Here is an 18,386-nt window from a genome sequence, read left to right as displayed (position 1 = left end):
ACTAAATCCAAACAAGAATAACATGCTTCATTTAGAAAGGAAGCGTCAAAAGCAAAACTTAAGTTTTCCGCTGTTAAAGGTTAAAGATGACCATGGATTGATTGCATGTTTACTGGTGGGGCTAAGACTGGATATAACCTGTTTAGCATAAATTATGTTCACTCTAAATGAAGCATTAGGCTAATAAAGCACTAGCTAACTAGTAGAGATTATAGACTTCTGTGGTGGAAAGCCTTAATATCAGAGCAGGCAAAGCTCTGTCAGAGAGAGTGTAGGTATAACTACTCGTCTTCAAGTGTAACAACCCTTTTAGTATGTCATTTTTATGATGCCTTGGCTTGTTGGCGAATAACAGTTTTTGCCAAGCAGGGCTCGTGCTTAGCTGGACGTGTACACAGTAAAATTGTATCCCACCATACTGAAAACTGGAGGGTCTCATGCTTCATTGCTTATGTGGGTTGAGCTGGTAGGTGGTGGGAGAGGCAGAAATGTGTTCTCCATCTGTTACCTGTAGCAGTCTTAACCACATGCTGCCAATAAACATAAAAGGTTTTGTTAAATTTTCTTAGTGGCTCCTCTTCTTGTTTCATCAGTTTCATATTAACGTCATTTTCTTGACAGCACCTGTCTGAAGGTAGAGGAGGTGGAATCTCTCTGCCTGTAGCATTGACTAAGCAATATTTTAGATTAGTGTACCTCTGTCTAATCAGAATTATAGGTGCCACTCCCAAAAAGCCACAGTGCAGCCTCCAGCCTCACCACTACTTCAGCTGCTGTATTTGCAATCTGAGGCAGACCCTTTTGTTTCAGTCCTGAACTGCTCTGCTGCCTCGAACAGTATCAAAATATGTTGATTGTTCATATCCATAACCATGGATATGAACCATGGTTTCAACTGCAAATACATTTCAATCACTTTAGGTGTGCAGTAGGCTAAGGGTAGAACTTAACTTGGTTCTTGCATCTGCAGCTTGTGTTTATGTTGCTAAACTGTCCATTTCTTCCCCACATCAGTAGGATTCCTTCTACTGGTGCTTAGCAAGTTTCCTCAAAATTGCTGTTAAATGGATGAATCTCTCCAGCTTGAAAGTTACAAGCTGCTGCCATGTTTTTGCTAGGATTTCACCTTGAGTTTCACTCAAACTAAACACATCCCTTTTTCCAGGTGAAACATGCATCTCTCAAAAAAAAAAAAGTGCATGTGCAAAAGTTGAAGGGGATTTTAATGGAGACCAGAGTTACAATAGCAAGCTGCAGAAGGAAGAGTGGGATGGCCCTGGCAACATATGGTCTGTGCCAGCAGTGGCAGAGAACTCAGACATTGGGTTTAAGGGGGTGATGTTGTTATTATGTTCTAAAATAATGTTGGCTTCCTGTCTTGTCATTTTCTAGGATGTTAGAGAACTAAAATAGCAATAAAGGGAGTGAGATAGACCTTTGCATACTTAATTTTTTGTATTATCTGTTCAGAGTAATCTGGGAGTGGCATATATGTATGTCTTTAAAAAAATTTTTTATCTATGATCTCATTTATTTCACAGGTAGGTAGCAATTTAACATTTATAGTTACGGAGAATTTTAGGACATAAAGTATGTAAATATAGACTCTGCTTAATAAAGGCTTGCTGGCTTGCCCTGGTATGCTGTCTGCCAACTGCTAGGCATATGGCCACTTTGCCAGTTCCATCTTGGCATAGGTTTTTAAGAATACTTAAATAACTTCAGCTTTGCTCCTTGACTGGGTCACTTGAGCCTTTCATTAGAACTTAACTGATGCTTCCTGCCTGGCATTGGCAAAGGTACTGGAAGGACACACTGGGCTCTGATCAGGGATCCTGCTAAAGTTTCTGGTAAATTGTTGACTTCAGTTGAAGTCAGATTGGGTTTGAATGTTGGAAGGTGCTGATTAAAAAAAAAAAAAAAACAACCCAAAACAACAAACCAAGAAACCACCCCACCCAAAACCCACAAATACTTCACATCTAACTATGAAGCTGGTGATTTTCTAATACAAATTCCTAATTCTCTAAGCAATTTAAGATTCAAAAGCCTCAAGTTAACAAAAAGGCCTTACATGTAACTAGCTAGTTGTTTTTTAAAGCCTTTAGATCAGGAGGAAGAATATAGTAATTATGCTCAGCAGATTCCCCTGTTGTACGTCAAAGAATGGGTTGAGCTAAATGCTACTTACGGAACTCCAGAGGTGTAGTATTGGAAAGATCAATATTACAGGTCAAAGCTATAAGGCCTTGCTCATATATTTCTCATACTAGAAGCATTTAGAAGCAACTTCAGTGATGCACCGGTGAACACTTCCAACTTATCATAGTAATACATGAATGCACTTTCCAGAGTTTAGAGCGGAGTTAGAATTCTACACATTGTTGCTGTTTAAATGGTGTTTCAGTAGGTGAATTTCACTTGCTGATCTTTAGGCGTTTAACTTTTGGTGACCATGGTTGAAGACTTCAATGTATCAGAATGATTAATTATCTGAAGCCCCTTGTTTTGCCTTTTTAATTAAATTGCATTGGTAAAATGGGGGGTTATGGAAATGCATGGTAAATATCTGCTGATGCCTGTTGAGCTGAGATCTCTGATTTGAAGAAAAGGTCAGTTAACCTTCTTTGTAGTCTGGAGGGGAAAAAAATGGACCATGCAATCTTACTACAGCAGTAATTCATTAATATTCATCCATGAAAAATTAAGTAGAAGTTGCTTGTTCTCTACAAAAGTGAAAAGATTTCCTTAAAAAAGGGGGGAAAATTTGACTTTGTGCCCCAGCCCAGGGATCGTGATGGCTGCAAGGCTCTGCTTTGGAATTAAATGTTGAGCGCTGCCAGATGCCAGACATCGGGAAGAGGCCGAGTTTTGTCGGCAAATGGGATCTGCAAGTTAATTGGTGTTTTCTGCAGGCTTCTGGCTGTGAAATGAAATTGGAAGCCCTTTAGCCGCATGGATAATACAGGACTTGAATACAAATGTCACATGTCACCATCAGGGCCCACTGTGAAACAATAGTGTTCCCACTCGAACACTGTGCCATTACAGATCATTTAAATATGGGGATTACATTTAAACTAAAAGCCCCATTTGCCTTTTACTGCAATTTAAATGTCCTCTTAGCAAAAGCTAAGTGACAAATTAAATGAAAAAAGTGCCCACATTTTTAAAGCTGTAATGCAAAACAACCTTTTATTGCTTCTCATGTGCCATGAATGAATCATTATACTTGTCAACCCTAAACCAAGCCATAATTGGAGCAGCTACTGTTATCAAAGCGGGGCCGCTCTTGTGACAGCTTAATAAAGCTGAAACTGTTAAATTAAATCCCAGATGCTTAATCTGATGAAAGCAGTCAAGTAGAAGAATCTAAGACAAGTATCTACTGCTTGGTGGAGTGATGGAGCCCAACAGCTTGTCAACACGTAGATTACAGGATCAGATGATTTTATTTTTTGTGAACTACCATTTTCAGTATCTTTATATCCTCTTGCTTGCCTTCGTGGTGAAGAAATTTCACATAATTTGCATGTTTCAAAACAAACATTTCTAGTCTGTTTCCTCCATTTTGATATTTAAGAACTGTTTAAGGGGGAGGAGAGCTGGGTTTTTTTAAGTCAAGAATTAGTTTCTTGTGGAACAAAAATATCATAGCGGTGTCATGGGGAAGAGGGTGTGTCCAAAGAGCTCTTGCAAAGCAGGGCAGTGGATAAAACTGGCAAATGTGTTCTGGGTTTGTGTCATGCTGATCCTGGTCTCTATTGGTCCTCTTATTTTATGACGTTGAGGAGAACATAAAAGGTATTCTGTAATTGCAGCTGAGTAGTCTCCACATTTTAATGCATAAGCTTCTCTTGTCTACCTCAACCAGTTCTTGGTGCCTAAAGTTTTTAAGTGTAGGAACCTCTCACAATATTGCCATGAGTCTCATTCATAGGACAAAGCTTTCCTGGGTGACATCCTTAGAATCCTTTCTGTTATGCATACTAAATGGGTTGTTGTCATAAAGGTATTTCCTGAGCGGAATAACATGTCTGTGCCTTAGTAGTTCTAGTAGTCTTAGTCTTAGTAGTTTTTCACAAGCACTTTGCCCTGTTGTGGGCCGCTTTTTAAATGTTGGAACAGCCTGATCGTCTACTTTGAGTTCACGTTTGATGATATTTTGGCCACTTTCTGGATCAGTGATACATTTTTGTGTTAAAATTTAAAACTAAAATATCATTTTACAAGGTCATGTCATGTAGAAAAATAGTACAATGTATTTCCTGAAGGATCATGCCTAAATTTTTATTAGTAATACTTTGCTCCTCATCTAAAACTTAATTCTAAATGTTGAGTTTAGGCAAGGAATCATTATGGATTAATTATGAGAGATTTAATTACCATTTTGCCATGAGCAAACTAATGATTGAGTGTTAAATAATGCTTTTTTTTATTTGGAAACGACTGAATTTTTCTGATAAAAGTTTATATTAATCTCAAGAAAATACTAAGTTAGATTCTTTTAACCTTAACTAAATGAAGCTATTCTCCATCTATATTTCTATCTCAGGCATTCCTCCCCTTTGCAATTAGAGCGACAAACTTGTATGAATGGGACATGCCAGCTGTTCTAAACAGATTATCTCTGCTGAGTACTTAAGTGGAGGGGAAAAAAAAGGACAAAAGCAGCCAGGGTTGTTGCCAATATGCCCCTAGAGAAATTCCTTCCTGATGCCAGATTTGATGACTACTTCAGGGCTGCCATGAAAAAGAATCACTAAAGTTAAGCATTCATTACAGTTTTTGTGCTCTAATACCATATTTCTGGAGCTGCATACTTCATGCAATCCCTTTTTAGGATCAGCTACACAGTAGCTGATTCACTTTCCCGCATATCTTATGGTATTTCAAAAATGGTACAGCAAGGTTCTAAGTTTCAAATTTGAGTGCCAAGCTTATATCCATATTTTCATGATTTCTTTGAGTATCCCAGGTTCTAATTGCATCATGTTCTGCCTTAAAGCAAAGGATGGTACCAATGCCCTGTACCTGTAGAAAATAAAGTTAACTTCAATTTTCTAAGTTTAGATTAATTAGTTGGACATAGCACATTTCTGGCCTTGAAAGCTATAGGAAGACCTACGTTTCAAAGGAGGTAGGATGCACCATACTTTGCACCATTTCCCTTGGTCTTCCACTGTGGGACTTCTAGGTAGAGTGATATCTTACACATACTTGTGTTCAACTGTATCATATCCAGGAGGTTGTCTTTGCTTAATTGATAATCCTTCTCTTACTTTTCTTTTGTTTACTCTTAGGTGCCATGGTGTGATTGCCATACGTGTGCCTTCAGTTTATGCACTTAAGGTTACATCTGCTCTTTCACAGAATAAGCTGTTAATATATGTCAGTGTGTTTGAATGATTTGTGCTATTGGAGGCACTAAATTAACAGTATTTCTGAGTTAGCATCACAAGACAGTTTTGCTGCTTTAAGGCCTGAGTTATGGATGACAACTTAAAGGAATTGCTGTCACGGCCCTGGAGTGTCTTGGTTGTTGCTGTCACCTTTATTTCCCCAGTGAATGAAGCCAGACTGCAGTTCTGCGAAGATGGGTTCTGTCCATCTTCTCTGAGGATGGTTTCCTTCCTCCTTCATTATTGGCATGTGCCATAGTGGTATTTGAAATGAGAGTATATGAGGCCAGAGCATGATAGTAAGTGGGAGCTATTTTCAAAGAGGGTATTCTTTCCTGTGGCACTTACCAGGTTTGAGGAATAATGGTGAAAGCAATTAACTTTAGTCTATAAGCATAGCTTGGAGGGTTTATTTTTAATGCCATACAGAAAGTTTGGGTTTCCATTTAGTTCAGCTGGATGGAAAGTACTTCTACAGCAGGCACCAAACTTCATGAAGTACCTGCATTAAAACAATTTTTGAAGTTTTTATTCCTAACCTGTTGAACTGATTTACTTATAAATGTCCTAAAAAATTGTTCTGTATTGGAGCTGGTACAAAACTCATTGCGGCCCTAACTGTGGAATCGTGACTGCCAAGATTAAGGGCAGAGTTTTACTATGAGCCCAAGCTGGTACTTAACATTTTTTTTTCTTCTTCCTCTCTTTATTTTTAAAACTTCAGTAACATTAATCTACCATTTAATTTTCTAATACTGCTTCTAGTAAATACCAGAGCTAGGGAGAAGTAATAGATTTATGGAGAGGAATTGCTGAATCTTCACTGATTTCTTTGAACTTTACTGTGGTCCAGTAATCTAGCCTTGTGATATTTTCCAGTTTTCTGTCTTGAATGGATACTGGAAAAATAACTGAAAAATTGGAAGAGTAATTTAAAGTGAGAGGTGCAAAAATCTCAGTCTGCTCGGGTCTGTCAAAGCAAGACAAAGGATATCCTTCATAATTTAAGATATCTATGTAGACTAAAAAATGGATAGGGAAGACACTTCTGCCAAGCAAACAAAAGGTAGCTGAAAATTGTAATTGGAGCTGGATAACTTTAACTAGAAAACTAGAAATAAGCTTAGAATTTGGAATTGTGGTAGCCAGGCAGTGGATCAGCTAACCAGGAGCTGTGCTAGATTCTTGTATTAGAAATCTTAATTGAAGCATGCTGTTTTTGTGAAAACTTGCAATCACTTTTGGACTGGAAGACAAAATTAACTCAGGAAATCTTAGGGTAGGAAGGAATTCAGACTAGACAATCAGAATTTGTTCTTCTGGCCAGTTACAGTGAGTTATTAACATTCTGTGAGCATAGTTGTGGCAATCATACTTTTTTCTGAACTTCCCACTATGCAAGGGAGTGTTTACACTTGCTCCACTTCTTTTGAAGAAGAGAGGTATTTTCATCCCTTTCTTTTATGAATATCTTTTGTTTGATGAACTTATCAAACTTTCCAGTTTTGCATCTTCCTAAAAAAATTAGCTGTGAGAGGAATTCATTCATCTCAATGATAAATTTAAATAGGGGTAGATTGGTGTATTTATAGTTAGTAGTCATATTAACTTTGTTCTGAAAATTGTCAAAGTATCTGAAAATAGACTGTGACTGCGTGTATTACTAGTTAAAATATTTGATAAAATAGCTGATCTCTGTTTTGGGCAGGAGCACACTCTGTGTTCACCACCTAGCTGTAAATACTGGCAACTACTTAAAATTGTGAAGGATCATATTAAGATACTCGTAAAGGAGTATTTTTGTACTCCTTGTGCTAGTATTAGCAATACTTTCACCTTCAATTGACTGTGAACAAATGAATGGTTTTGTGAATATTGGGGAAGTGAATAATTCAGATTCATTCGCAGGTGCTTTATACTTTCCTCTAGCTTTGTAGACTAATAGCCCATGCCTTGCTACAGTGGTTAGGTTAGAGGGTACTATAGGTGCCTAGAAGGGCTTCCAATGGACATGTGACAGATACTAAGTGCTCTTTTAGGGAGACTGTCATCTTAGGCTATGATACTGTAAACTGCACCTTTCAAGCAAATTTCTGCTCTTACATGAAACCCTTTGGTCAAATGGCAGAGTGTCTGCAAAGATGCAGTAGTTTTTAAAACAAACTCAAAAAAGCATAACCCAGAACAATGGGCTCATGCAAAATGGCAGAAGTGCTTGGTTAGTTCCGTTTTCCATTGTGCTAAAAGTTGAAAATATAGGAAGATGAGAGCAGGATTTTTTTGTTACTTGAAACACATAGATCAGAGCATTTAGGTGATGATAGCTTAGAATAGCATCTCAGTATGTAAATGCCCCTTTCAGCCAAATACATGTGCGTCTTTAACTCTTGGAGCAGCATTATGTGGCAAGAGAGAAAGGGAAACTTAAGGAATTAGGCATTTTTTTTGTCCCTGGGTTACACCTCCACTCCTCTAATGCACATTTGGAGTTTAGTGTGCAGAGGGCAATGATTCCTCCCCCTTGCCATCAGTGCTGCAGGTAATCTATTGCATTAATCAGCCAGCTAGTGTGAAGTGCATGGGGAGTGATTATACTATCATACACAATACAATCAGCATGAAGGACTTGTCAAGACCAATACATCAAAGTTTAATTCAGTAACAGAATGAATTAGAGCAAAATGAAACATTCTGTTCTCCAAGAAACACAGCACCCATAGAAAGCCTTCTTTTCTGAAGGCTGCCCAGAGAAACCAGAATGCATTAAGGAATTGTTTTTATGAATAAAATTGCAACCTGGATCCAACTGAATGCTGAGAATACTTTTCCTTGGGGTTCTTATCGAGGAGAGAACAGGCAAAGCACTTCAGTGCTATCTTCACTATTCCATAACAGCAACTGTTTAATTGGAGCATTCTCCAGTGGGACTTCTGATTATGCTTTGTTCTAATGGAGATCTCTCTGTGCCTGGAGGAGGGAGGTGGCTTTCCCAGTCGTTCCGAACGCACTTGTCCTTCTCGTTGAGAAGTACTAAATACCATACACTACTTTCTTTGAGGTTTCCAAGTGGCTGTCCCAGTGAAAGTGCGTATGTGTTTAAAAACCAGATGTAAACCACTTTAAAATACTTTGCTGATGGTTCTACTTTAAAGGGGTCATAGGTTCTGTCTCCCAGTATTGTTTCTATTCTGGCACTTCCAATGCTGTAAAATGATGCTTTTGTGATAGAATTGATTAGGCTCAAATGTGGCACAGTGGCACGTGTGTAGCAAGTGCCAAAGGTGATGTCTGTTGCACAAAGGGAAAGGTCTTGATTACCTGGCTCCATTTTCTTTGAAATTATCAAATGCTACTAACCTGGTAGCTTATGGGTTTTTATTTTTTAAGAAGGAAATGTGCATTTATGGGAAGGACAAAGAAATGTCACAGTAGATGTGCATCTGTTTCTTGTGTATTTTAATTTTGCAAATGAATGGATTGATCTTAAGTATATTAAATGGAAAATTCCAAAGCAAAGGCCAAGTCTTAGCCATTGATTACACAGGTATTGTAAATGAGGAAATGCTGACCCAAGCTTAGCTACAGGGGCAACTACACAGCTAGCTACACAGGCTTAGCTACACAGCAGCCCTGACAAGGTAGCATAATATTTCTAGGAAAAGCAGATTTCTTGGGAAGACTGTAATCAGTCAAACAGTATTGTATGCTGGATCTTCAATCAATCAGTTGTCAGTGTCCTAGCCCCCCCCTAAAACTGTTCCCATCACCACGTTCCCATTTACTGGGGCAGGAATAAAATATAATGGGATTTATGAAAACTGAGCAATGCCTAATCTCTCACGAAAGTCTGTATACATTCCTTGCACTTCCTTTGGCTTCATGAATACATGCATACATAGGATGTGTAATTATTACAACATCTACTTTTACAGTGACTGAATACTTCTTAATGTTCTTCAATTTGCATATTTAAATCTTAATCAGTGTAAAGGCATGCTGTCCCTTTCTCTTCCATGAATTCAAAGGTATGGATGTCTACTGAGAAACACAAAAGTACTGATGTTCCCTTGTATGTACAAGGAAGGCATGCATTGTGTAAAGTGGTAATGTAACCTTTTTTTTTTGTGGTGTGAAGCACACTAAAGATGAATGACAACTGTGCATTTTCAAAAGGATGGCTGTCTGAACCAAAGGTCTGTTTTGGCAAAGCTGGCTTTTTCAAGAGGAATAGTGTTGAACCAAAATAAGCAATTCCTCACTGCAATATGACAGTTCTAATATTCATTCCCTTGTGAAATTAATATCAAATTGCAGTTGCAGCATGTCTTTATTTTTCCAATTATCTTTTGGGTGAAAAATTTTTGTATATTGGGTTGTGATCATTTTGCCACTGTGCTGTGAGGAGTTTTGTACTGGAAAGACGTAGGTCACAGTCAATGGATCCGAATCACAACTTTACTTTTGGTTTAGTAGCGTGTAGTTGGGGGGGAAGATGTATCAGCCTGCTGAGAACCAGTACAAAAAGATAACTGGTCCTTGGGGAAAGGGAGACAGGAAGAAGAGAGCGAGCTGTGTTAGGGAGAAAAACAGAGTATGTAAACACAAACACATTCTCTGTGGTTCTTTTTTTTCATTTAATGAGACATTTGTTCATATTGCAGGTGGCATTGATGACATCATTAAAGCTAGTCAAACAGGTAAACTTGAGAATGCCAGGAATGTATTTTGGGAAACTTCTTTTGAGTATAGACTGTTGCCAACAGCAGTTTCCAGGCTGAAGTCACTGGAAATGGATTTAGATACTTTCCCCACAAATTACAAGTAGCTGCCCTTCATTTTTCCATGAGCCTTATCTGTAGTAAGGGGGTAAGTGTGATCAGCAGTTTCCCTGTATGGGAGCCATTAGGCAGAAAATAGAGAATCTCTTGTTTGAGGCCAGTGTAAACCTTCAGGTTCGTGGTGACATTTAAGGGCCAGCTCAGGGGGACTTCCACTGAGCAGCATCAAAGTGAAATAGGAAGAATATCCTCCAGGCTCCTACCAGTTGGCATGTGGTGAAAATCTGGGCACAAGTGAACATTTTCCTCAGAATTTTCAGTGCTAGGAGCAGTACAGGAACCAGTGAATTGAAAGAGCCAGAATGGAGCAGATGTCAGGGGAGGGGGAAGGCACTTAGGGAGCAGGAGGAGGAAGAAATATGAATACAGGCAAACACACACACACACTAGAGGAAAAAAAAGAAAAAAAAATCACACACACAAAAAACAACCAAAAAACCGAGAAATCCAAATAGGCTGAAGAGTGTGGGGTCACTGGCATTATGCATCCTTCTCCCAGATGGTGGCCTTTGTAGCACTACAGGAGCTGAGCCTGAGGCTCTTTCTGTTCCCTTCTCTTCTCGTGGGGGAGTTTTGTCTTGCACTCTTCTTCCTGCAGGGAATCGGACAGCCATGAAAGCTGGGCGAGATCTCAGATGTGCACACAGCTCGCCCTGAAGTCACTGGGAGCAGGGTGCAGTTGGGCTTTATGGAAATTTTAAGTGGTTTATGTGGGGTTTATTAGAAATACACTTGTCCCTGTGCTGCATTTGCATAAAAATAGCCTGGGTTTCTGAGACAATTGCTGCTAACAATGTAGTTATGCTTGACATAGTTTCCCTCTTTAAACCAAAGAAGTTTTTAAAGGATTTTGGTGCTTATCTCTTCGCTCTCCTGTCTCTTGGATGTACCACATGCATAGTGGAGCTTCTGAAGAAGGCAAGTGAATTCCTTTGCCTCTGGTGGTGTTTGAGACGTGGAAAAAGAAAAGGCCACTCATTTTGTACGGGCATGGTGTAATCAGTACTGTGTGTTCCGCCTTGCTGGATGGTTGAAATACTTAGCAAATGCGGTTAAGTTATTCCACTTTGCTTTTGCTTCAGTCTGGAAACATTGGGAATCTGGTTACAAAGTAGTAAATTAGCTTTTTTGTTAGATGCTGAGAGGTACAGTGTCTCCTTAGTGCCCTCAAGTGATACTTGATTTTGAAACTAAATAAAGCCCAAGTTAACTATTCTCCAAGGTTTTCCAATATGCTGCATCTTCTGTTTTGTTTTGCAGATTGCAAGAAATATAGTCATTCTGTCTTGGGCAGTGCTGAATGCAGTGATGCTTAATAATAAGAACCAGTTGTAATTTGACTCTGGAGAGTGAAGTGTGTTGATGAGTGTGTCTAAAAGTCATATGATTTGATTTTAAAAGAAGTTTTTAAAAATAGTGTTGGCCTTATTCACTCCCATGGCAAGTTTCAGACACTTCAAAAAAATCAACAGAAACCAAAACACTTGCTGTACTGTATTTAACTACTGTGCAGTAATAATCTGCAGTAGTGTAGTGTCTTTCTGGTGTTCTGCACGGTACCATATCATATTTTGTTGTGGTTTTCAGATTTGTTTGATATTACTTCCCCATTCCATGTTGGTCTGAATAGCAGGGGACTTGAAACCTTAAGGATCAAGCTGTGTTTCCACTGGCTCCTGTGCTGTGGCATACCGACATGCCGAGTTACTTTAGGAATGAATGTAATGTGATGGCCTGTGCTCTGGGTATCCATTTTGCATACTTAGTTAGCAAAAGAATACTTGAATGTGAGAATTTTATTATCCTAGAAGAACCAGCTGCATTTTTATTCTTTTTTTTCAGCCTGTCATGAAGATTGCATAGTTTAAGCATATTCTCTAAATCTCTTGTAGTGTATAAGGCACATTCTTAATGAGCAAATGAACTTGTTGCTAAACAGTACTTTCAGATGTCTTCACGCATCTGTCAAAGTTCACACTGATGAAAAGACAGCTGATTTAGAGAAAAATCTTTCCATTTGAAAATTGTTGCTAGAGACCCTGATGTATTTATGTCTGCCCTGCTATATAGTCTCAGGGAACACGTTCCAAAGTGATGGTACGTGTGAAATGTCAGTGCAAATTAGCTTTCCCTTCGAGCTCCATAAACAGAAAATGTAAAACAAATTTTCTAGTGTAACCAAATTACTGAAGTAATTGCAGTAAAAATACCTTATTCCTATTAGTCTGCAAAAAAACAGTGTTTACTGGATCTCTGAGACCCAGATGTGTTTGGGAATGAGTTATACGATCAGTAGTACTTCTGCTGTGTTCTGAGCGTGGAAGTTATGTTTACAAAATACATGTCTTACTAATGCACTTCCTTGGTTCCTGTAATGTGAAGCTGGAAGATACATAGTTCTTGTTCGTAGAAAACAGCATTCGCTTCTGGTACAAAAATTAGAAGGAAAACTTGGGTAACTTCCTGCTGTAACTTTATGTGAATTCTTGTTTGCTTTTGACTGATGTTCCTGTCTGAGCCATACACTGTGAACTCTGGATTTTCTAACACAAAAGACCTCTTAATGCCTCTTAATTGAGAAGGTTGGCTTGGTACTGTCTTTCAACTGCTTCAGATGGGCCATGCCAGTGCCAAAATCCTTCATCGGGAATTCAGTCTGCCTGGTGTTAGTGTAGCTGGGAAGCAAGCAGTGTAGCCTTTGAGGGGAGAAAAAGTGTTAGAGTATACAAGTTTGCAATTAGTCATTGGCTGCTGCATTTTTAATAGAAAACATAATTTAGCAATCTTTTTAAAATCAGGTGCTCTGTGGATGTGTATAGTCTTAAATCCCCACTGCAAGTTGGAGCAGAAGGCCAGTTGGCTAAAACAGCTGAAAAAATGGAACAGTGTGGATGTTTGTCCCTGGGAAGATGGAAACCATGGAAACGAGCTGCCCAATTTAACCAATGCTTTGCCTCAGGGTGCAAATGCTAACCAAGGTGAGCCTAAACATATGCACTGACTGCAACATATAATATAACCTCTATCTTATATACTCTAGCCTTGCAGAATTCAGCTCTTTCCTGGGACAAGTAACTTTCTTGTTGAGGATTGACCAGCCAAAATTATTTTCACTAATACTATCCTTGCAGAAAGGATAAATAGGGGTTTTTTTTTGTGCTGGGGCTGCAATGTTTTCAAAGCAAGTATTTGTGTTTAGTTAGGTCTTCTAACTTTTCACTTGGTGCTTCTAAATACATGTTGCATGAAAATTCGATGTCCTTGAAGTATGTCATGTAAAAGCCTGTTTTCTTTGCTTGACTATAATCTTGTATTCCTTCTGGTGTGGGGTTTTTACTTTGTTTGCAGTTACAAAGCCTTTGATACCTATTTAAAGAGAGATCTGTTGCAACTGCGTTAAACTTGAGTATGTGAGAAACTAAAGTAGCTATCTGTGGGATGTGCTCTGTATGTGCAGTCTGCATTGCCAGGTGTGTGGGGGGTGCGAAGTCAACACTGCTGTCTTGGAGGAGGTGTCTCTTCTTACTCAATATCATGCTTTCTAATCTAAAATGTAATCATCAAATCTGACAGAAGCCTTGTCCAGTCCTCTTCAAGCAAAGATGGCTACTTTGCTAATAACTGGGGAAGATGCAGGATATTTACCTGGGAACAAACCCTCATAATCCTCCAAACCCTCAGTATTTTAATATGTATTTCATATAATTATGATAAAGTTAAAATTAAATGCTTGGGAGGTGGCAGATTTGGACTTAGATGGGTTTTCCCTTGTTTTTTTTCTTGGAAGATTACCTCTGAAGGAAATAAACTTGGTTCATTTTAAAATGTCGCAGCTAGCCGGGGACAGAAGTTCATTCAGCATGTAACTTCCTACAGAGGTGTTTTGCTTTCTGTATCTCGTGATGTTCAGCCCAACCTGGGCAGGCTAGTGGTAACTCTGACACGGCATCTCAATGTTCACAGACAGTGCCATGTCAACAGAGCGATCTTGCCATAGGAAGATATCCAGTAAGGATTATGTCAGTCCCGTGGCCTCAGTACCTCACTTTCTTTACAGTGTTTGTATATGTTTATGACAAAAAAAGATCATACAAGTGCTCAAAATTAATGTCACTTCTCAAAGAGAACAACTAAAAGTCTTTCATGCGATGTTTATCCATCCCTCATCCTGGCAGCTCTGGGTCTGAGCAGAAGAGAAACTGGGGATGCTTGAGTAGCTGTTTGCCGTATACTTTCTAGTTTGTTTTTAGGGGAGTTCTGTACGTGCTGTTGAATGTCCTTCATCTCTAGCTGTTCCCTCTGCAAAGTCCTGTTCAGCATCAGCCATGCTGGTTTGTCGATCTCTCTCTGAGTGCAAAGTGAATGGCACACACTTCGTCTGAGCTGTTGGGTAATAATAGGATGTGAAATGTCATCTGCGGGCTGCTCGGTGCAGAGGGGGGCAAGGCAGGCTGCCTTTGGTTGGGGGTTGGTGAATAGGCAGAAGACAAGAATACTGTGAATGACTGATTCACATATGAATGAGTAAAAGCTGATGCAGCTTTCTGAACTTGTGAAAATGACAGATTCATCGAGCAGGCCACATCGGACGGTGTTCACTCGAGCCATTGAGGCGTGCGATCTGCACTGGCAGGACAGCCACTTACAGCACATTATCAGCAGTGACCTATACACCAACTACTGTTACCATGACGACACTGAAAACTCCCTCTTTGACTCTCACGGGTGGCCCCTCTGGCATGGTAAGTGGCTAAACCGGAAAGACGTTTCCATGACTTGCTGCTTTGTTCATTTTCTATGGCATTATTTTGGGGGGGATGGTGGGGAGATGAATGAAAAGCCTGGCAAAAGGAACAGAGGCTCCCTTGAAATGCTGGCTCAGAAGTAGTCCTTTAAGTCTCTCTTGCATAGTTTTAAAAACAACAACAAAAAAAAAACCCAACAAAAAAAGCCCTTTTGAGTAACCTAGCAAAACAGGCCATTGCAGACATGGAAGCATTGCTATTCCTCAATTATTTTCTCCATTTTAGAACATGTTCCTACAGCCTGTGCGAGGGTGGACGCATTACGATCTCATGGATACCCACGAGAAGCACTGAGGCTAGCAATAGCTATTGTTAATACACTAAGAAGGCAGCAGCAAAAACAGCTGGAAATGTTCCGGGCTCAGAAGAAAGGTAAATGTGGGGAAGAGAGAAGGGCAAAGGACTTGCTGAGGTGACAATAACACCGGACTGGAACTTTGCATGAGAAAACCGGTTTTGAAACTAAAGTGAAAGGGGTGACTTTAACTCTTCGGTCCAAAGGATCAATCGTGGTAATGTCACATTCTGGATGTCAGAGGTTTACTGTAAGCTAGGTTGAGCTGTGCAGGGCAAGGGCTCTGTTCTGCCTTCTGCAATATGTCTGACATGATGGGACCTTTATCCCAATCAGGGTTTTTGGTTACACAGTGAAAATATTCAGCCTGTGTAATTTACAGGCTTTTAAACAGAGCTTTGCATTTGGCATGTCAGGTGTTTAAAATAATTTTTTTCTCTGATATATAATTTAGCTGAACTATATATTTCTGAGGTGTAAGCCTAAAGTTGACATTAAGGATAACAATGAGGCAGTCTGCACTACAGAAATTAATCAAATTTGGCAGTTTGTTCCAAAAGAGTCTCTTATAATGCTTAAATTTTAGTGTTTCTGAATAAAGGTGGATTGTGGGGTGGGAGTGGGGCATTTGAAACACTGTTTTTTCTAAAATGTTCTGTGGTATTCCTCTGGTGAGCACTACCCCTGGTTTTTTGAAGGATGTTCTCCTTCAGATACAGTTTCTATGCCATGGGATCCTTGCTACGCAAAATAATCCCCCGGTGAACTTTGTTAGTTTGAAAAGGCAGTGGTAGAAGGGGATGGCTTTGTGTTTAAAGAATGCACGTGGAAAAACTGGAATTACTTTCTCAGCTGCTACAAGAATCCCTTAATTCAAATTTTATTTTAGATCTTTGTTGCTGCTCTTAACTATGTGTATCCTCATGCATGGTAGGCAAAAATACCAGTGTGAAGTCATATGTGTAAATTTTTCAAGTGTGTGTACAGATATTTCCCCAGAAATGAGCATTTAGAAGACAAGGCAGACACCTGACTGAAAAAAAATTAGCGGGCAGTTCCTGTGTGCCTCCATCTTTTTTTTTTCCCTCCCCCCCTGTACCCAAGGAAGAAGGGTTTTTTCGAGCACTATTGTGGATCCTAGATTTGAACAAAACTTAAAAGCACTTTGTGTTATTACTTAGGAGAATTTGCTGAGTCTTTTTATCATGTAAAGTATCTTTCCTTAACAAGTGTTCCCTTAAAAGCTTCGCAGCTTTTCTAGCTTCTCAGACTGGGGGGGTAAGAAGGGAGGGGCCTGTGTCAGTGTGTATGTATGTACATACCACTGGCGGGTGTGAAGGGTCTGCTGCAAGTGTGCTGGTTGTAGTACTGCTCCTTTTCATTCCCAGTTGCTAATGCAGTATCTAGACATTCAATACATCTGTTAAGTTCTTTTTCCCTATGAGCAGTTCCTATAGCTGTCAACTAATATTATGCTATTATAAATAAAAAATGGAGTGTATGAAATGCGATCCATCCTACCCTGAAACCAAGAAGTTTGTCATTCTATGTTGTCACTCACTGCTTTTTTATTTTTTCCTCTTATGTGTGCAATTTTTAAAAAACACTCTTTTAATATCGCAAAATGTGCTGTTCTTCTCTATAAGCAGATGAATTCTGCAGCTACAGCCCAGCTTTAGGTTTTAGTTCAGCAAACACCACATGCTTCTACTTAGCTTTTATTCATGTGACTGATCTGACGTCCATGGAACCACTTGCGTGATTTAAAGTTAAATGTGTATATGACTGGAGGACTGAAGCCTTTGTTTGGCATGACACAAGTGAAGCTCATAAGTAGGCACAATAGAATAAATAGAACATAAATGAGTCAGTAAGAAGTCACTGTGATTAATCCTTTTTGGTAATATTACTTGCTTCTGCCTGTTGTCTTTAGTACGTGCTATTTGTTAGTAAGACAATGATTTACTTGTTTGTTTTTCATATTACATATCAATGGATTCTTTAAAAAAAAAAAAACACCCTCCTGACAGTGTGGCTGTGTTTCATTTTGTAGCCCCACACATTTAAATAGGCGAGAAGCAGGATTTAAAAGCTCTGTGATAATACATACGGTGACTCAGAAAGATGGCGCTTGTGAACAAGAGAGAACGGAGGCAGGTACAAGTTAGTGTGTAACAGGCAGAGAAACAAAGCATCCATAATGGCTTGTATACAGTTATTAAATGGTCACCCGTAATGCATCTGATCTCTCATAGTTCAGTTGTGTGTATGTGTCTAGGAGGAAAAAAGTTGGGAGCTGGAGTCAAAGGGGAGCTGTTGCCATAAGACTCTTAGTGAAAAAGGGATTTGGGGAATCTCTAACATCTGTTACCACCACCACACTTCCTTCAATTCACTGTGCTAGACAATTTTTCCATGTTCTAACCGAATGATGGGTGAGGGCTACAAAACAAAGTATCTGTGAAGGTATTTGTTGACTGAAATTTTAGAATGACAAAAAATGCACTTGATGCACTTAAAGGACAATTTTTTCTTGTATACCTCATTTAAACATTTTTTTTTTTTTAAAGGACCTGTCATCCTGAGTTTATTACTTCAATAAATATTTAGATGCAGGATAAGCTCATATTTATTTATGAAATTGGAACATATTTTAGAATATTTTTATCTATTTCAGTGCCATCAGATTAACTTAAAATGTAAAAATGGTACTGTGTCTTTTTGAGTAAGGAAACTGTTGTGAATATTTTACAAACAAAAGTCTTTGCTGTAATTTTTCAGCAGACATTTTCAGAAGAGTTTACTGGTAAAGAGTAAGAGGTTCCAAAAGACACTGTAGTTGCAATTTTTGACCCATAATACACTTTGCTAGTGCTCAAAATGTTTGGCCTTTGTTATTTTTCTTTTTCTCCTCTTCTAACATATTCACAAAGGGCAGTGAATTCACCCTGAAAGATACTATTTTCTCCTAAGCAGAAGCTACTGGAAATACTTTGACTTCTGTACTGAGAGCATTTTAATCAGTTTTACTTTTGTAATTGTTTTG

At 39.0% G+C, this 18,386-nt stretch overlaps 1 protein-coding gene across 1 annotated transcript in view; it reads left to right on the top strand.

The window, feature by feature from the left end:
• ZSWIM6 (zinc finger, SWIM-type containing 6) overlaps nt 1-18,386 on the top strand; it is a 53,740-nt gene that overhangs the window by 12,588 nt on the left and 22,766 nt on the right. The window contains 3 exon segments of the mRNA XM_009326148.1: nt 13,039-13,218; nt 14,806-14,982; nt 15,271-15,417. Of these exon segments, the coding sequence (XP_009324423.1) occupies nt 13,039-13,218; nt 14,806-14,982; nt 15,271-15,417 (504 nt within the window).

This window comes from Pygoscelis adeliae, unplaced genomic scaffold (genome assembly GCF_000699105.1).
Source record: "Pygoscelis adeliae isolate BGI_AS28 unplaced genomic scaffold, ASM69910v1 Scaffold446, whole genome shotgun sequence".
Taxonomy (NCBI): domain Eukaryota; kingdom Metazoa; phylum Chordata; class Aves; order Sphenisciformes; family Spheniscidae; genus Pygoscelis; species Pygoscelis adeliae.
This window is presented reverse-complemented; position numbering and strand designations above follow the sequence as displayed.